This window comes from Anas acuta, chromosome 2 (assembly GCF_963932015.1).
Source record: "Anas acuta chromosome 2, bAnaAcu1.1, whole genome shotgun sequence".
Lineage (NCBI taxonomy): Eukaryota > Metazoa > Chordata > Aves > Anseriformes > Anatidae > Anas > Anas acuta.
In genome coordinates, this window is record NC_088980.1 from 34,311,090 (window position 1) to 34,325,926 (window position 14,837).

The window sequence follows — 14,837 nt, forward strand, 5'->3', positions numbered from 1 at the left end:
ACCTTTATGTATGATTCCGTGATTCTATTTAGCGTGCGCACAAAAAAAATCACAATTCTGAGCATATGTGAAATTTAAGTAATTGAATTTGTAAGTTACAAGTAATTACAATCTGTTAAAAATATCCTCTAGACTTTTTAATTCTCAGCCCTTTCAGCCATAATTTAATCCTGTGTCTAGCTGATGTGATGCATGCTTGATTGTATCTTTTTCCTTCATAGCCTTTGATGTCCATTGTGCTGGACAGGAAGCTACTAATGAATTTGAGAAATTAAGTTTTAAATACAGAGACTTGGCTTATTTTTGGACAACTGCTGACGGGAGGTCTTTTCAGACCAGTCTCTGTACTGTTAAAAGGAAAATGTTGATTCTTCTGCGTGAAAGTTGGCTTCTCTGGGCCTGAAAACTTACGCAGAGAAGTGATGTGGTGTTTAAATCCTGACAGCACGTTTAGAAATACAGACACTCTGCCAGCATTTCTGCAGTTGAGAAAGCTTCTTTCATGTTTCAGCTGCTTTAGTCATTGAACACAGATTCCTTCTTGTGGAATCAAGTGTCGATGCTTTTTACTACAATGGCTAGTTTCTCTGGAGAAATCCTTGATGCCATCAGTAAGCTTGCTTTATGAAAATAATATTAATGGAAAAAAAATCCCAAGCAGTGTACTGTGCTAAATTACTGCTAGATATTCCTCTAAACTGAATATTCCAAAAGGAGTTTCAGCATGATGATCCGACACTTCTGATGGATCCCTCTGTGCAGACTGGTGCGGCTACGTGGACCAGTAAGTCCAGTGAGTGGTTCCAGGCATGAATGGGTGCCTGGGCTTGTGCTTTTGTGACTTCACCATTGGATCTGTCCAGGGACAGGTGTTCTGGCAGTCCATCTGCACGTAGGTTATTTTACATCTGTTTCCTCAAGCTATTTTCCCCCTCGCAGCTGGGCCAAAAAGCAAGCTAAGGTCCAGCGTGCTTCCTTAGAGCTTTGCACGTGCACGTAGCTGCTGTGTAATATGCTCGTAGCTGAGCTATCCCGACCTGGTAGTTAAGAGAAGAGCAAGCTCAGGCTGCTTTTTGAGGAGGGGCAGCCAACCAGTTGCTGTCCTGAATGTGAGCCTTGTTCCTGCACTGCGTGGGCAGTGATATGGGTGCAGGTATGCTGGGGGGGATGCTAACAAGACAGGGCACCCTAAAAGTCAAAGCAGAACCATTTGGATTCTGGGTTTGTGTCCAGGACCTTATGTAGTGAAAAATCAAAGAAATATAGCTGATTACTTGGGGCTAGGGGAAGATGTCCAAAAAAAAAAACAAACAACAAACAAAAGCAACCAAATAGGAAATTTCATTTTCTGAAAATGGATTATCTCAGGCTAGGTTTTATTTTAGACCTTTCAAAATGATGGGAAAGAACGTGGGTGTTTAGCTTCAATGCTGAGCTTGCACGAGCCGATGAGTACTTCATCTATTTGATTCTTACTACCTTGTATGTGCCGTGTGACCTGATGGCTGATATAGTATTTATTTTCTCTGTTGCCAGTAGCTATGAAAGTTATGAGTGTTTTCTTGACCTTGTAACACCCAGAAAATGTTGGGTATCTTAGCATTATGGAAGAAGATATCATTGCCCTTTTAAGTTCATTCGGGAACTTGAGGATAACTTCATGTTAAATTATTCCACAGTCTTAAAGCCAGTTCTGTCCAAGGAACCAATTTATCCATAGGAGGGTACATCGCTCTCTTTTTATATATCTCTCAGGCCCAATACACTTCTGGTAAAGAGGAATTTAATGGGGAGTATAATAAGCAGCAACTACTGTGGATGGGACTGACTGCCCTGAGAAGTCATTTAGTGTGATGAGACAGTCCTCTTAACTGCTGTGCTGAAGACACTGGCAAAGCAATTACTCTTTTCCAGGTCAAGACCCTGACTTCATAAAACCTTCTTGTGGAAAAGCCCAAACATGAAATTATTTATCTGTTGCAGTGGGATTCCAAGGTTGGGGATGCAGAAGAATCACAGTTCCTAACCTGCTGTTGCTGATTTTACTTGGGAGGACTTTAATAGGCTATTTTGAGAGTCCTCTCCACTTTTCTGTTGGTGGAGTTATATTTGAAGTAATTTTGACTGCTGATACCCAAGTCACTGGGCCTAGAAACTTGGGCAAATCTGAGAGATTCCAGTGTCAAAAAATGAGTGAGGTTCATCCCTCAGTGAGGTACTGCTCGCACCAACATCTTCCTCTCGTCTCTCTTTCTACCCTCCTTCTGTGAGACCCCTAAGAAATGGGAAGAAGTGAACAAAGGACTTGGGTCACAGCCAAGAGTCTGTGGCTTTTACTAGTTCACTGTGAATGGGATTGAAGAGAGTTAGCATGCAAGGAGGATATGTATGAACTGCTTATAAGAAACGACAACTGCAGCTTGGAGTCTAGAAATAAATGATCCTAAAGTTCCTTTTTTATTATTTTTCCCCTCTGTAGGCTTTCTTATGTTTCACATAAACTCAGAAAAACAACTTTGATCGTGGCCTCATTTTTACAAAATGCATGTTACAAAAAGAGATATAAGTAAAAGCTGTAGTTTTAAACATTTCTACTTTCAGGTATTAGTTATTTACCCATCTAGGAAAGTACCTTAAATAGACTGCTCTTTGATTAAGTTTTGCAGTGGTGTGAACTGTCCAAGAAGGAAAGTTCAGCTCTCACTTCATTTGCCAGAACTTACTTTGAAAGAGGAAAGTAAATGAACTGAAGATGTGCAGCACTTGGCTCGTGCTACAGTAATTGAGGGAGTGATTTCTGTAATGTGGGTGGCTGGAAGCAAGTACTTGAATGGTTACTGCTATCAAAGAAGAGGAAGAAACTGAAGTGAGGTGACTGCCTTCCACTGCAGGACTTATTAGGCTCTGTATACTTTCATGTCAAATGATGTGGGCTTGGTACGATAGCAGCAGATTACATCTGGGCATATAACGTGCTTCTAACTTCTCAATCTTCTGGTAGTAAACTTGAAAGTAAGCTGAAAGTAAGTACTTCATACTTAATTTAAGTACATTCTTTGGGCATTGAGAATGAAGCCATCAATAGTTGCTGGAAGCAAGAGTTTTGTTTATATAGAAAGCTGATTATTATGTTTCTGAGCATGAAATATACTTTATTTCCCTGTCATTTACTGCAACCCTTCTACTACTCTGACGCGTCAGTTATGTCCTCAAGCTTCTGTCATCTAGTATCCCCATTTCGAAAGGAAGAGGTGCATGGAAAGGCATTTAAAACTCATTGTGTAATTAGAAAACTGCAAACTATTCAATCACAAGTTATTCACTGTAAGCCTTCGCTTAAAAGTTTTCTCTTTTTTGCATCAGTTAGGATGACCAAGTACATGGCTGAAAATCCAGAAGTTCATGTGCAAAACTTGATGAAACCAAACTTAGTATTCTGAGGAAATAGAGTGGAAAATCTCATACTTGTCAGTATGCATCACAGGTACAAGTGTGTAACGCTGTTTTGAAGGTACCTTTTGCAGCTCCTGTGTCTGCATCTACCCTGTAACATACAGAAAATTGCCTTTCAGTGCTCACAGCAGTAAGTTACAAAATGACTTAAAAGTGAAGGTGGTGAACATTCAAAGTAGTAACTTTCTTAAAAACGTGGTTCTTAATGTAAGCTGTCCACAGACCACTAAAAATAACCTTTTCCCTCATTGTGGCACACAGATATTCTGAAATGGAAATTGAATTTCACCCTTTTAATTAAGCATTTGTGATCCTAAATAAATTCTGGCAGTGTACTGTGGGGAAGTAGTCTGGGAGATGAAACACAGAACTAAATGCAGTGTGACTTAATCCATGGAATTATTCAGTTCCCTGAGTGTCAAGGTGATCTTTTTATTCCTTCTGCAGGGTTCTTGAACACACACTTCATAGGACTGAAGGAAGATAACTGTTGAGAATAATGAATAGGTAATTGTGCAAGTCATGACTGCATTTAATTAAAAGAAAAGTTTTGCACAGGCTTACTGAGGAAGTGTGTTTTTCAAATGACGGGTGTGTTACGGGCACTAATGCAGGTCCAGTAAGCATTTAGCATGCCATCGTGTTTTGCCATTTCTGTATTAAGGTGCAAAAGGTTTTACATGGTGTTTTTCACCATTTAAAAAAAAAAATGTCAGCAATGTTGTTCTGCAAACAGATTTGGAAAAGCCATTTTCTATTCAAAACATCACTAATATTTTTAGAACTCTTTAGAAGTATGTTCTGGAAACTTCTGTGCGTTTGTTAGTGTTTGTAGGTAAGGCTTTACCTAGGGTAAACAGGAACTGTCGCCATATAACAAGGGTAGTAAATAAAACATTTATTTTTCTGTTGCAAGTCATCCCGAACTATAAAACTGTTAATTTAGCCACTTGCTTTTGCAGCTTCTTAACAAGTTTGTTTGAGCAGAGATGGCAAATGCTTGCGTAGAGGGGTTATTTTAGCAGAAGTGTTAGAAGCTAGGAATGAACTGCAGATGAAACTTCTGGAAAACGTACAAGGTGGTGCTCTAAAACTGAGATCCTGGTCCAGAGACTATGTAAATTTTAGTTTTTACAGTTTCACTCCTGTCTTATTTTTTTCACTCACACATTGCTTTACAGGCAGAAACTTGAAGTGAAATTAAGTGGGCTTATAGAATTACATAATGGTTTGGGTTGGAAGGGACCTTAAAGACCACCCAGTTCCAACCCCCTGCCATGGGCAGGGACACTTCCCACCAGACCAGGTTGCCCAAAGCCCCATCCAGCCTGGCCTTGAACACCTCCAGGGGCGGGGCACCCACAGCTTCTCTGGGCAACCTGTTCCACCCTCAGAGTAAAGAATTTCTTCAGAATATCTAATCTAAATGTCCCCTCTTAGTTTAAAGCCATTACCCCTTGTCCTATCCCTGCATCCCATGACAGAGTCCCTCCCCAGCTTTCCTGTAGCCCCCTTTTGGTACTGGGAGGCTGCTATAAGGTCTCCTTGGAGCCTTCTCTTCTCCAGGCTGAACAACCCCAACTCCCTCAGCCTGTCTTCATAGCAGAGGTGCTCCAGCTTTTTAATCATCCTCATGGCCCTCTGAATTAACTGTGAACTCCTCCATAAACAATCTTGCATGATGGGTCTTTATTCCTTCTAGAAAAAGGGAGTAGGAAGCATATAATAACCAAATATATTCTCTATTTCAAATTCGAGTCACTTCATTTTTTGATCAAAAAAAATGTACTGAGATGGTCCGACTCCTTTCTAAAGGGCCTTTATTTTATGCTTGTTCCTGACTGTATTCTTTTTTTTTTTTTTTTTTTTTTTTTTTAATCTGAGCAATTTCCAAATGCTTTACCAGCATCTGCAATAGAACATAAAATGTGTTTTAGGTTAGAAGTGATAATTCAACTAATGCTTCACAACAATATAAAGCTGCAGCAAGGGCATGCATGAAGTGTCAATATATGGGTGTGATGTATTGAAAGGGCATGGGGTAGATTTTGGAGTGGCTGCATTGTGATGGGACAATCAGTTTTTGGAAGTGCTGTATTTTTACATTCAATAACATTCTGCTGTTGCTATGAAATAAGTCTGAGAATGTGTTAATACAGTTTTATGTCACTGAATATCAAAGCCTTTTGCCATAAAATTCTTGATCATTAGCTTGCCTTAGTGTGTCCTGCTTCAGCTTCAACCTGTAGCAGCTGGCAGCGTTAAAAGCAGCAGCAGTGTCTGGATGAAAGACGGTTTCTGGTGGAGTTCCTTGTCTTAGAGCTGGCACTGGAGCAAGAGAAGATCCAAAAAAAAGTGTGAATAAACTGATTTGAAGCCTAGAGTAATAGTAGTGGGACAGATATACAGTGTTTTGCACTTAAGGAAAAGGGCAGTTCAGCTACAAATTAAGGTTTGGAGGAGACAGAGATTCAAAGAGATCTTTTGTGTTATTGTGTGTCAGACCAGTGGATTGAGCTGACAGCATAAGGTAACTGTAAGTAAAACCATAGATCACATCATCAATCTGTATCACTAGGGAAGGAAATACTAATGGTGTTGTGCAAGGCAATCCTGAGACTCCTGTCTGGTGTACTTTGCACAATTTGGACTGTCTATGTTGGAAGAAGGTGCAGGCTGGAACGGGTACAGAGGAATTATGCAAGGCTTGCTTCTTTCCTTATGACACAGAAGAGGAGAAAATTCCTTATTTATGTTAGGGGAATGAAAGCTGAAGCATTATTTCCTAGCTATAAAAAACCTTAAGAATAGGAAGCAGAACAGTTTAAGCTAAATTTCATATTGACCAAGATTAAGGAAATGCCCTGTTAGGTGATGGGAGTGCTCAGGTGCCTTCAGGCAGAAGCACCCAAGGACCCCTGAGATGCAGCCTCCAGGGAAGCCAGTGGGATCTCCAGTGATTGGGTTCCTCATGGGATCCTCTGGAGGTGCTGGGAGTGGAAGAGTGCTGCTAGTTGTACACAAGGCTGTTACTTTGCTGTGAATAGAGTACCTAATTTTATATTCTAGAAGATACCTTGTCTTGTTTGCAGAACCACCCAAAGCGTGCTACAAACTAGCACATGCCATAGGTATTGTTCTAAGCCTCGACATTCACATCGTCAATAGAGCACCTTACAGTCCGTGTGAGTTTTAGCTTCCTCCTTTAGAAATATGCCTACATAGTGTGCCTAGATGAAAATGTAAATGCTTCTTATGTGTGTTCATAACAAAACTTGAGCTGCCTGTTCTGTTGTTGCTGGTCTGTCTGCTCTTAGAAGTGGGGCAGAACTTGCAGCTCACAGCTCACCTTCACCCACTGTGACAGTGCTGACTGGTCTCCAGTCAAGGTTAAGGGTGTGTAACACATCCAAAGTGGAGTTCTCCTTTCCCTTTGGAAGACCATTCACTGTTTTTCTTCAGGACTAAATTTAATATTTGCATGAAGAAGGAATCTGATTTAGGAAGGTCTCTTCACTGATTCCCAATTCCCAGTCAGAATTGGGATAAAGCTAGGATGTCAACGTGATAGATGGTTCTGCGTGTCTTCAGCTTAACTTTTCCACTGAGAAAAATAGCACAATAAACTGAATCGTTTATTTTTTGTTACGCATAACCTGCTCCTGGGTATATGACTAGCTTTTACTTGTGGTGTACTTGTGGTGTTAGTATTCTGTCAGTCAGTTCTGTGACAGAAATACAGAGGCAGGAAGCTTTGATTCAGAAAGGGTACGTGTTAGAGCTGAAAAGTTAAAATACAAAAGAAAAGCATACTGCAAAAGATGTGCTATTTTGCTGCATCTGGTATGCTGGCATTTTGAACTATAAATACTGGCATTAGCTGCCTGTGGATGTGACTGCAGAGAATACACATTTCTTCATCCAGCTGCTTCTTGCAAAATACCAGGGACGATGATTGGTGTGGTGGAATATGTTCAGCTTGTTGTATCAGCTAAGAGTGGAGTGCAGGATGCCTGTCTGGAATTTGTTGAATTTGTACTGGAGCTTTGGGTACAAGGTTGTATCTTAGACTGCATATCCACCTTTTTGTCTTCCTTTAAAAATATCAGCTAAAAATATTCCTTACCATCTGAGGTACTAAAGTAGTTAAAGCATGAAGGGAATACATTCTTTGATCACCAAAACCAAACTCTGTTCTTGGACATATGCTAGTTTTCATTTAGATCACACTAGGCTCGTGTGACATCAATACATACCTTCCTAAAATCTGCAGCTGCCAAGTAAGAACACTTAAAAGGCTGAAATAAATTATTTCATTTTTTATGTTAAAACTTTCAGTTGACTTGCTTTTACCCACTGTAGATTGTGCTGTATGGTGACTGAAGCTTTTGCATTCATTTTTTTCTGCATTTTATTTCAAATACAACTATAATTTGAGGCACAAGACAGAGGTTTTAGCTTCTGGCATACTGGAATGCTTAATTTTTTTCCTGCAGTGGAAGCTTTTATATATGTTGTCCTACTTGTCTGGACTATAGGTAGAGGCTTTCAGAGGTATGGAATAGCTCCTGTTCCTCCACTGCCTCAAACACATTTAGATTTCTGGATTACTTTTTTTTAGTGGTTTCCTTTAAACTATGCCTTCTTGTAGTTGTAGAATATAATATAAAATTTAGAGGGGAAATGGAAGCAATTTCAAAACTTGCCTACTTTCTTAGTAGTACCCCATGGGAAGATTAACACAAATAGTCATGAATATTCAGCTACAGCAAAAGCTTTATATATTCATAGCAACATATAACCTTCTCAGAAATTCTCAGAAAAGAAGTAATTTATTTACAGTATTTAGAAGCTGTGAAATAGCATATTAGCAATTTAGTATTTCATTAATTAGTCACGTGGTGGCATAGGTCTGTTTTTTTATTTTGTTGTTTACTTTAATGTTGTGAAAATTCTTATATTCAGCGTAAACCCGCCGGTGACAGCATAGCTTTTTCAGTGTCACCTGAGATGCCCTCGAGAAACGCAGGCATCTGTAAATGAGCTGTGTTCGTGGGTTTAAACTTGGGCCTTTGCGTATCGCAGAAAGAGCAGAGATTTCCATTTCAGTATAGTTAACAATAAGGGCTACCAGTATTTATTTAAAGGTAATATTTACGTGGCATAGCTTTCCATCTGGGTGAAGAATAACAGAAAGTAATTACAAAATTAGGGAACTGTTGAAGCTGGGAGGGCCTGGTCTAACCCCCTGCTCCAGCAGCTGTCCAGGACTGAATCCAGCTGGATTAAGATTCCCCCTGAGCCTTCTCTTTAGGCTGAAGAGTCCCAGCTTAGTCTTTTGTCACAGGAGAGATGCTCCAGCCCCTTCATCACCTTCATGGCCCTTCACTGGACTCTCTCCAGTGTGCCCATGCCCTTCTTGTACAGGGCAGCCCAGAACTGGACATAGCACTCCAGGTGTGGCCTCACCACTGCTGAGCCAAGGGGAAGGATCACCTCCCTCAGCCTGCTGGCAACACCCTCACTAATGCAGCCCTGAATACTGTTAATCTTCTTTGCTGCAATGACACTTTGCTGGCACATCTTCGTTGTGCTGTCCCACCTGCATGCATCCACAGGTCCTTCTTGGCAGAGCTGCTTTCCAGCTGTGCAGCTCTGAAGTGTACCAGGGTCTGGGGCTCCTCCTTCTTCAGGTGCAGGGCTTTGCATTTCCCCTTGTTGATCTTCACGAGGTTTCCCTCAGCCCATTTCTCCACCCTGCTGAGGTCCGTCTGAATGTCAGCACAACGCTTTGGTACATCAACCACTCGTTCTAGTTTTGTGTCATCTGCGAACTTGCTGAGGATGCACTCTGCCCCAACATCCCAGTCCTTAATGAAGACGGTAAATTGATCTCTGGGGTACGACCCACGTGATTTGTCTCCGATAAGAATTCGTGCTACTGTGTGTAATATGTGCAGCAGATGATGTATGGTTTCTGGATTGATAAGAATGAGTTGTATTTTGCTTGATGGTAGCATGCAGCTTTGCTTGTTACTTTTATCACAATTCCTGCTGCCAAATAGTAAATTTGCACTGGAAAATAAAAGCTGGGCATTATGATCTAGTTAATTGTTCTATAGCAACTTACAACATAAAACAACTGGATTTGTGGACAAGGGGCAAACATTTATCTTGATTTTAGCAAGGCTTTCAAGACAGCCTTCACAAAATCCTCATGTATACATACAGATATTGTAGTCTGTATGGACAGCCAGGTGGGAAAAGAGCTGGTTAGGCATTTGTCTTAGAAGGCAGTGGTTAATTGGTTAATTTGCTTTTTAGTTATCATTAACTGATTATTCTCAACCAGTTGTGTATGCTGTGATTCACTAGAAAATACTGCTTCTTGTAGTGGAGCTTGAAAGCTACTTAAGCAGAAAAATGGAAAAGTGAATTCTCCTTTTATATAATTGGATCTCCTGCACCTTTCAGAATGCATCCTAAGCCCTCCTGCCTCTTCCAGTGTGGCACACATGCCATCATGAAGCAGCACAGTCATTAGCTGGCTCAGCTGATAATAAAGGAATCACCATGTGGGTTTCTGACTTCCTAGTGTTTATTTGCTGCAGAGGACCTTCAGCTGTAGGGTTACACCTGTACGATACAAACCACTGTATGAGATGCTTTTATCTGTCAGGAAGGACTTACTCAGCATGTATGTGTGTATGTACGCGTATGTGCCTCCCCAGTCCCTCATCATCACAGAATCACAGAATTTCTAGATTGGAAGAGACCTCAAGATCATCGAGTCCAACCTCTGACCTAACACTAACAAGTCCTCCACTAAACCATATCACTAAGCTCTGCATCTAAACGTCTTTTAAAGACCTCCAGGGATAGTGACTCCACCACCTCCCTGGGCAGCCTGTTCCAGTGTCTAACAACCCGTTCAGTAAAGAAGTTCTTCCTAATATCCAGCCTAAAACTCCCCTGGTGCAACTTTAGCCTGTTTGCCCTCGTCCTGTCACCAGGCACGTGGGAGAACAGGCCAACCCCCACCTCTCTACAGCCTCCTTTAAGGTACCTGTAGAGAGCGATAAGGTCACCCCTGAGCCTCCTTTTCTCCAGGCTGGACAAGCCCAGCTCCCTCAGCCGCTCCTCGTAGGACTTGTTCTCCAGTCCCCTCACCAGCTTTGTTGCCCTTCTCTGGACTCGCTCGAGCACCTCAATGTCCTTCTTGTAGCGAGGGGCCCAAAACTGAACACAGTACTCGAGGTGCGGCCTCACCAGAGCCGAGTACAGGGGGACGATCACCTCCCTAGCCCTGCTGGCCACACTGCTTCTTATGCAAGTCAGGATGCCGTTGGCCTTCTTGGCCACCTGAGCACACTGCTGGCTCATATTCAGCCGACTGTCCACCAATACTCCCAGGTGATTCTCTGTCTGGCAGCTCTCCAACCACTCCTCTCCCAGCCTGTAGCTCTGCTTGGGGTTATTGTGCCCCAGGTGCAGGACCCGGCACTTGGCCTTGTTGAACTTCATGCAGTTGACCTCAGCCCATCGGTGCAGCCTATCCAGATCCTCCTGCAGAGCCTTCCTACCCTCGAGCAGATCGACACACGCACCTAACTTGGTGTCATCTGCAAACTTACTGAGGGTGCACTCGATCCCCTCACCCAGATCATCAATAAAGATATTAAAGGGGACTGGCCCCAGTACTGAACCCTGGGGAACGCCACTAGTGACTGGCCTCCAGCTGAATTTGACTCCATTCACCACAACTCTTTGGGCCCGGCTATCCAGCCAGTTTCTAACCCAAATTATCTAACCCAAGTTCATCTGTGCCTGAAGCTTGCAACAGCCTTTCTCTAACAAATATTACCAAAGTTTGCTCATTTTAAACACCTGTACGGGCTTGTCATCTAAACGTCAACCTTAGTGAGCTTCAGGTTAAGCCATTTGCCTTTGTACTTTACTATTGAGATTGTTTCTTTACATTTTCTGATAGTTTCCTCAATACTGGATTTCTGTGTATCTGTTGGCAAGGTCTTCTTGTTGGTCATGTTATTTCTCTGCAAATAAAAAATAATATTTTAATTCAGCTCTTTTTGGAAGTGTGATTCTTTGTTCCCTTTTTATCTTTACTGAAATAAATTTTTTTAAACAGTCCTTTTCTATCCAAAAGATGCAGCTGTGAGGTCCATCTGTTCATCACAAAATGTGCACTTCTTGATTTTGTAGATAAACCGAATAACCTGAAAGAAGTAGGGCTGTAGTATTTAGGATGGGGAAGTGTTTGCTTTTCCCTGGTAAGATTGGTGACCTTAAGAGTCATGACAAAAAAATGAGCAAGTAAGATGTACTTGGGCTGGGTTTGATAAGGGTATGGGCTGCTTGAGTGTCTATTTATAGTTATGCTAAAATAGCTCGATCTCAGCTTGTCAGAAGATGTGGAGAAAATGAAGTAAAGAAAAATCATTTTAATAATTTGTCATTTCTTTTCAACATGCAAAAATTCAGTGAGCAGAATTTGAATTTCCAGAGGAGCATTGGGTCTTCGCAGTTTAGACTGTTCTTTCTTTCCTAATTCACAGCCATGCATGCTCTTCATTTCTCTGATGTGGCAGTGAGGGATGAGGTACGCACGCTGCAGCCAGCAGCTTCCTTCATGAAGCGACCTGACTGTGTTTCTAGAGTAGACCCACTCTAGTTTCTGAATGAGAACAGGGTCCTGTTTAGAAAAGGTGCCTCCAGGATGTTGCAGTGGAGTGAGTGCAGCCCAGAAATACTTCAGCTGGTTTTTAATAGGACTGTAGCTGCCCCAGCCCAGCGCTCCCTGCTTGGCAGTTTTCTGTCAGCAAGCCTGGACGGAGCCTCCTGGTGATGCAGGTGCACGGTTCATGGGTGCTCGAGAGCTCAAGGATCACTGTACCTGACTCCAGCAAGCAACACAGACATACTTTGTGTGGGATTATGCAACTGATCTGGGCATGGCAGAAGAACCAAACTGCAGTCCTACAGCATTTGTGTAGCTCGTCTGGAGGCACTTGTAAATGTGGCCTCTGCTTGGTGAACTCAGCTGGCTGTGGCAATGCAACCACAATGCTGTATGTGCTTACTACACAGTGCTTTCCCAGAGATTTTTACTTTATCCTGGCTTCTGAAACTTTATCTGGAAATGGAGAGCTTTGTCAGTGTTTCATGTATTCTTAGTGAGTAGTCTGGTAGTGAATGAACTTGTTTGTACTAGATCCAAATGGTAATTTGTTCATAGGTATTCCTTTTCTCAAGCGTAGGCTGCAAAAAATGTTTGGATTTGTAACTGGGGTGAGAAGTGGCCAATTCGAAATAACTTTTTTGTTTTTTTTCTTCTTCAGTGTGTTAAAGCAGAAATCCATTTCTTTAAAACCACGAGTACCAACAGAAGAAATGGAAACAGCTGTCACTGGTTAAAGGCTGTATGAGCCTTTAACCAAAGGCTAGCCAAATCAATTTTTCTTTTGTCTGTGCATGTTGGGTGTCTTGTGAAACTTTTCTTTTGGATATTTCCATCTCAAAAAGGCTTTCACTCACATAAGATACTCGGTCCCAAAGTTTGTGTATGAGACAAGACTTCAATCTAGCTTTCTAGATTTTGTGTGAAGCAGCAGCCTCACAAATGGTCCTGGAGGTATTCACCATACCTCCCTGCAAGAACCAGTAGGTTGTGAAAATAAATATGCATACATTTATTTCAGTATATTATACATAATTTGCTTTTAGTTCCCTGTTGGTTTGTAAGCTTGGAGAATAATAAAATGCAATTGAGCTAAAAAATATGTGCAAAATATTCACTCTAGAAAGCTTTCATTTTCCTCCGTGAGTGAGACGTTTGTCTTCTGTCTGCAAATCTGGAAAATTTATTTAAATGTATGCTTCGTCTTCCCTCTACATAGAATTAATCTAGACAAGAATTAGGCGCTGAAAAAAATATCAAATTTGATGGAAGAATCATAGTTGAGAGCTTGTTGAAAACCTGCCTTTCCTCCAAGCACTGGAAGGGAAGAGTCTGTCATAGCATATTTTACCTCTGTTTGATCTGAATTCACCACTGTAAGGTAAAGTATATAGATTAAACCTTTGCAGCAGAATTCTTTGCTATCTGAAGAGCTATATGTGAATTTAGGAGGAGTTAATTCTGGTTAGTAAATTTCACATTCCTAAGTGGGATTTTTGTAGTGTTACGCCTCAGGATGCCCAGTGATTGCTCCGAAGATCAATTAGCATGCCTTCCCCCCACATCTGCCTTTCCCTTTCTGATACGGGGTTCAAATGGCAACCTGGCTGCTCTGAGTGTGGAGTCGAATGTGTAGCAGGATTAAATCGTTCAGCGCGTGTACACAGCAGAGTAGTACTTTCCTGCTGAGTCTTGCTCGGGGCTTTCATCCTTCTATGGTTATGAAGATGCTCTGTGAAAATTGACTGTGGAAATCAGTTGTATGCGTGGGTGTGTTCCCTGTTACCAAGCCAGGGGCTTGGAGAGGAGAGTGTAATCTCATTTCCTCATAGGAGTCCTATCTCAAAATCGGTTCTGTTGTCACTTTTCCCTAAGAGTCCCTTTATTTCACCACCTTGTCTCAGCTGAAAGCCCGTTTCTGCTGCTCAGTTCTGACTGCTCTGTCTGGAGGCTGTTGTCAAGGTGTGTTTCTTGTAATGTCTGTATTCCTAGTTGGTTTTGTTAACCATACTTAGTACCTGTTGTCCTTGCAAAAACAAATCCTTTGTTGTGATGAGAATTTGAAGTTTTACCCAGATGGGTCTAGGAATATATATAGATATATCTTGGAATAGATACAGATATAGATAAAAGCTCGTCTTTGGAGGGAGAATGTGGTAAATTGTAGAGCTCTCAAAGTTAGGCTGTTCTCACCAGTTTTCTTCTAAAAGCTGGGATGAGAGAGGCGAGACACCCAGTGGGTAATTCCCCTGAAGGAAAAGCAGACAATTCCTTTCTGTTGGGCACCAAAGCACTCCCAAGAACCAGGCTTATGCAATTTGGTGGTTTACCAGGCTATGTGTTTGTTCGCTGTAGTTCTTAGTTCTCACATGCCTGACTTACATTTAAGTTCTGCTCATCTTTTTCCCTCTGCCTCCGCCAGCAAGAAACCTCTAGCAACATTTCAAGGGCAGATTTACCAGATGAGAAGAGATGGGAGGCTCAAAAGGCAGTGTTTGAGAGGATACTTAGGTATGATGATCTCTAAACTCCTTAGTTCCATTTCTTTCTGAGTGGGACCTGATCTTTTAAGTGAAACTTCCCTTTGTGAGTATTTACATCTTCAGCTTTCATCCCTGCTGCTCCAAAGAGAGGATACTTTTCTGAAAGAACTCAAGTATCAGTTAATACCGCTACTTGAAATTCT

The 14,837-nt window shown here is 41.7% G+C and overlaps 1 protein-coding gene across 6 annotated transcripts in view; it reads left to right on the top strand.

Annotated features, from left to right (window-relative positions):
• PALS2 (protein associated with LIN7 2, MAGUK p55 family member) overlaps window positions 1–14,837 on the top strand; it is a 57,137-nt gene that overhangs the window by 13,387 nt on the left and 28,913 nt on the right. Inside the window, exon 1 of one of the 6 annotated variants that reach the window (XM_068674202.1) lies at window positions 14,598–14,662. The exons of 4 other annotated variants lie outside the window; for them this stretch is intronic. In XM_068674202.1, coding sequence (XP_068530303.1) covers window positions 14,614–14,662 — 49 coding nt within the window. In that variant the 5' untranslated portion in view covers window positions 14,598–14,613. Of the gene's footprint in view, window positions 1–14,597; window positions 14,663–14,837 lie in introns of those variants that run through there. One more of the 6 variants, XM_068674201.1, reaches the window with a different exon arrangement.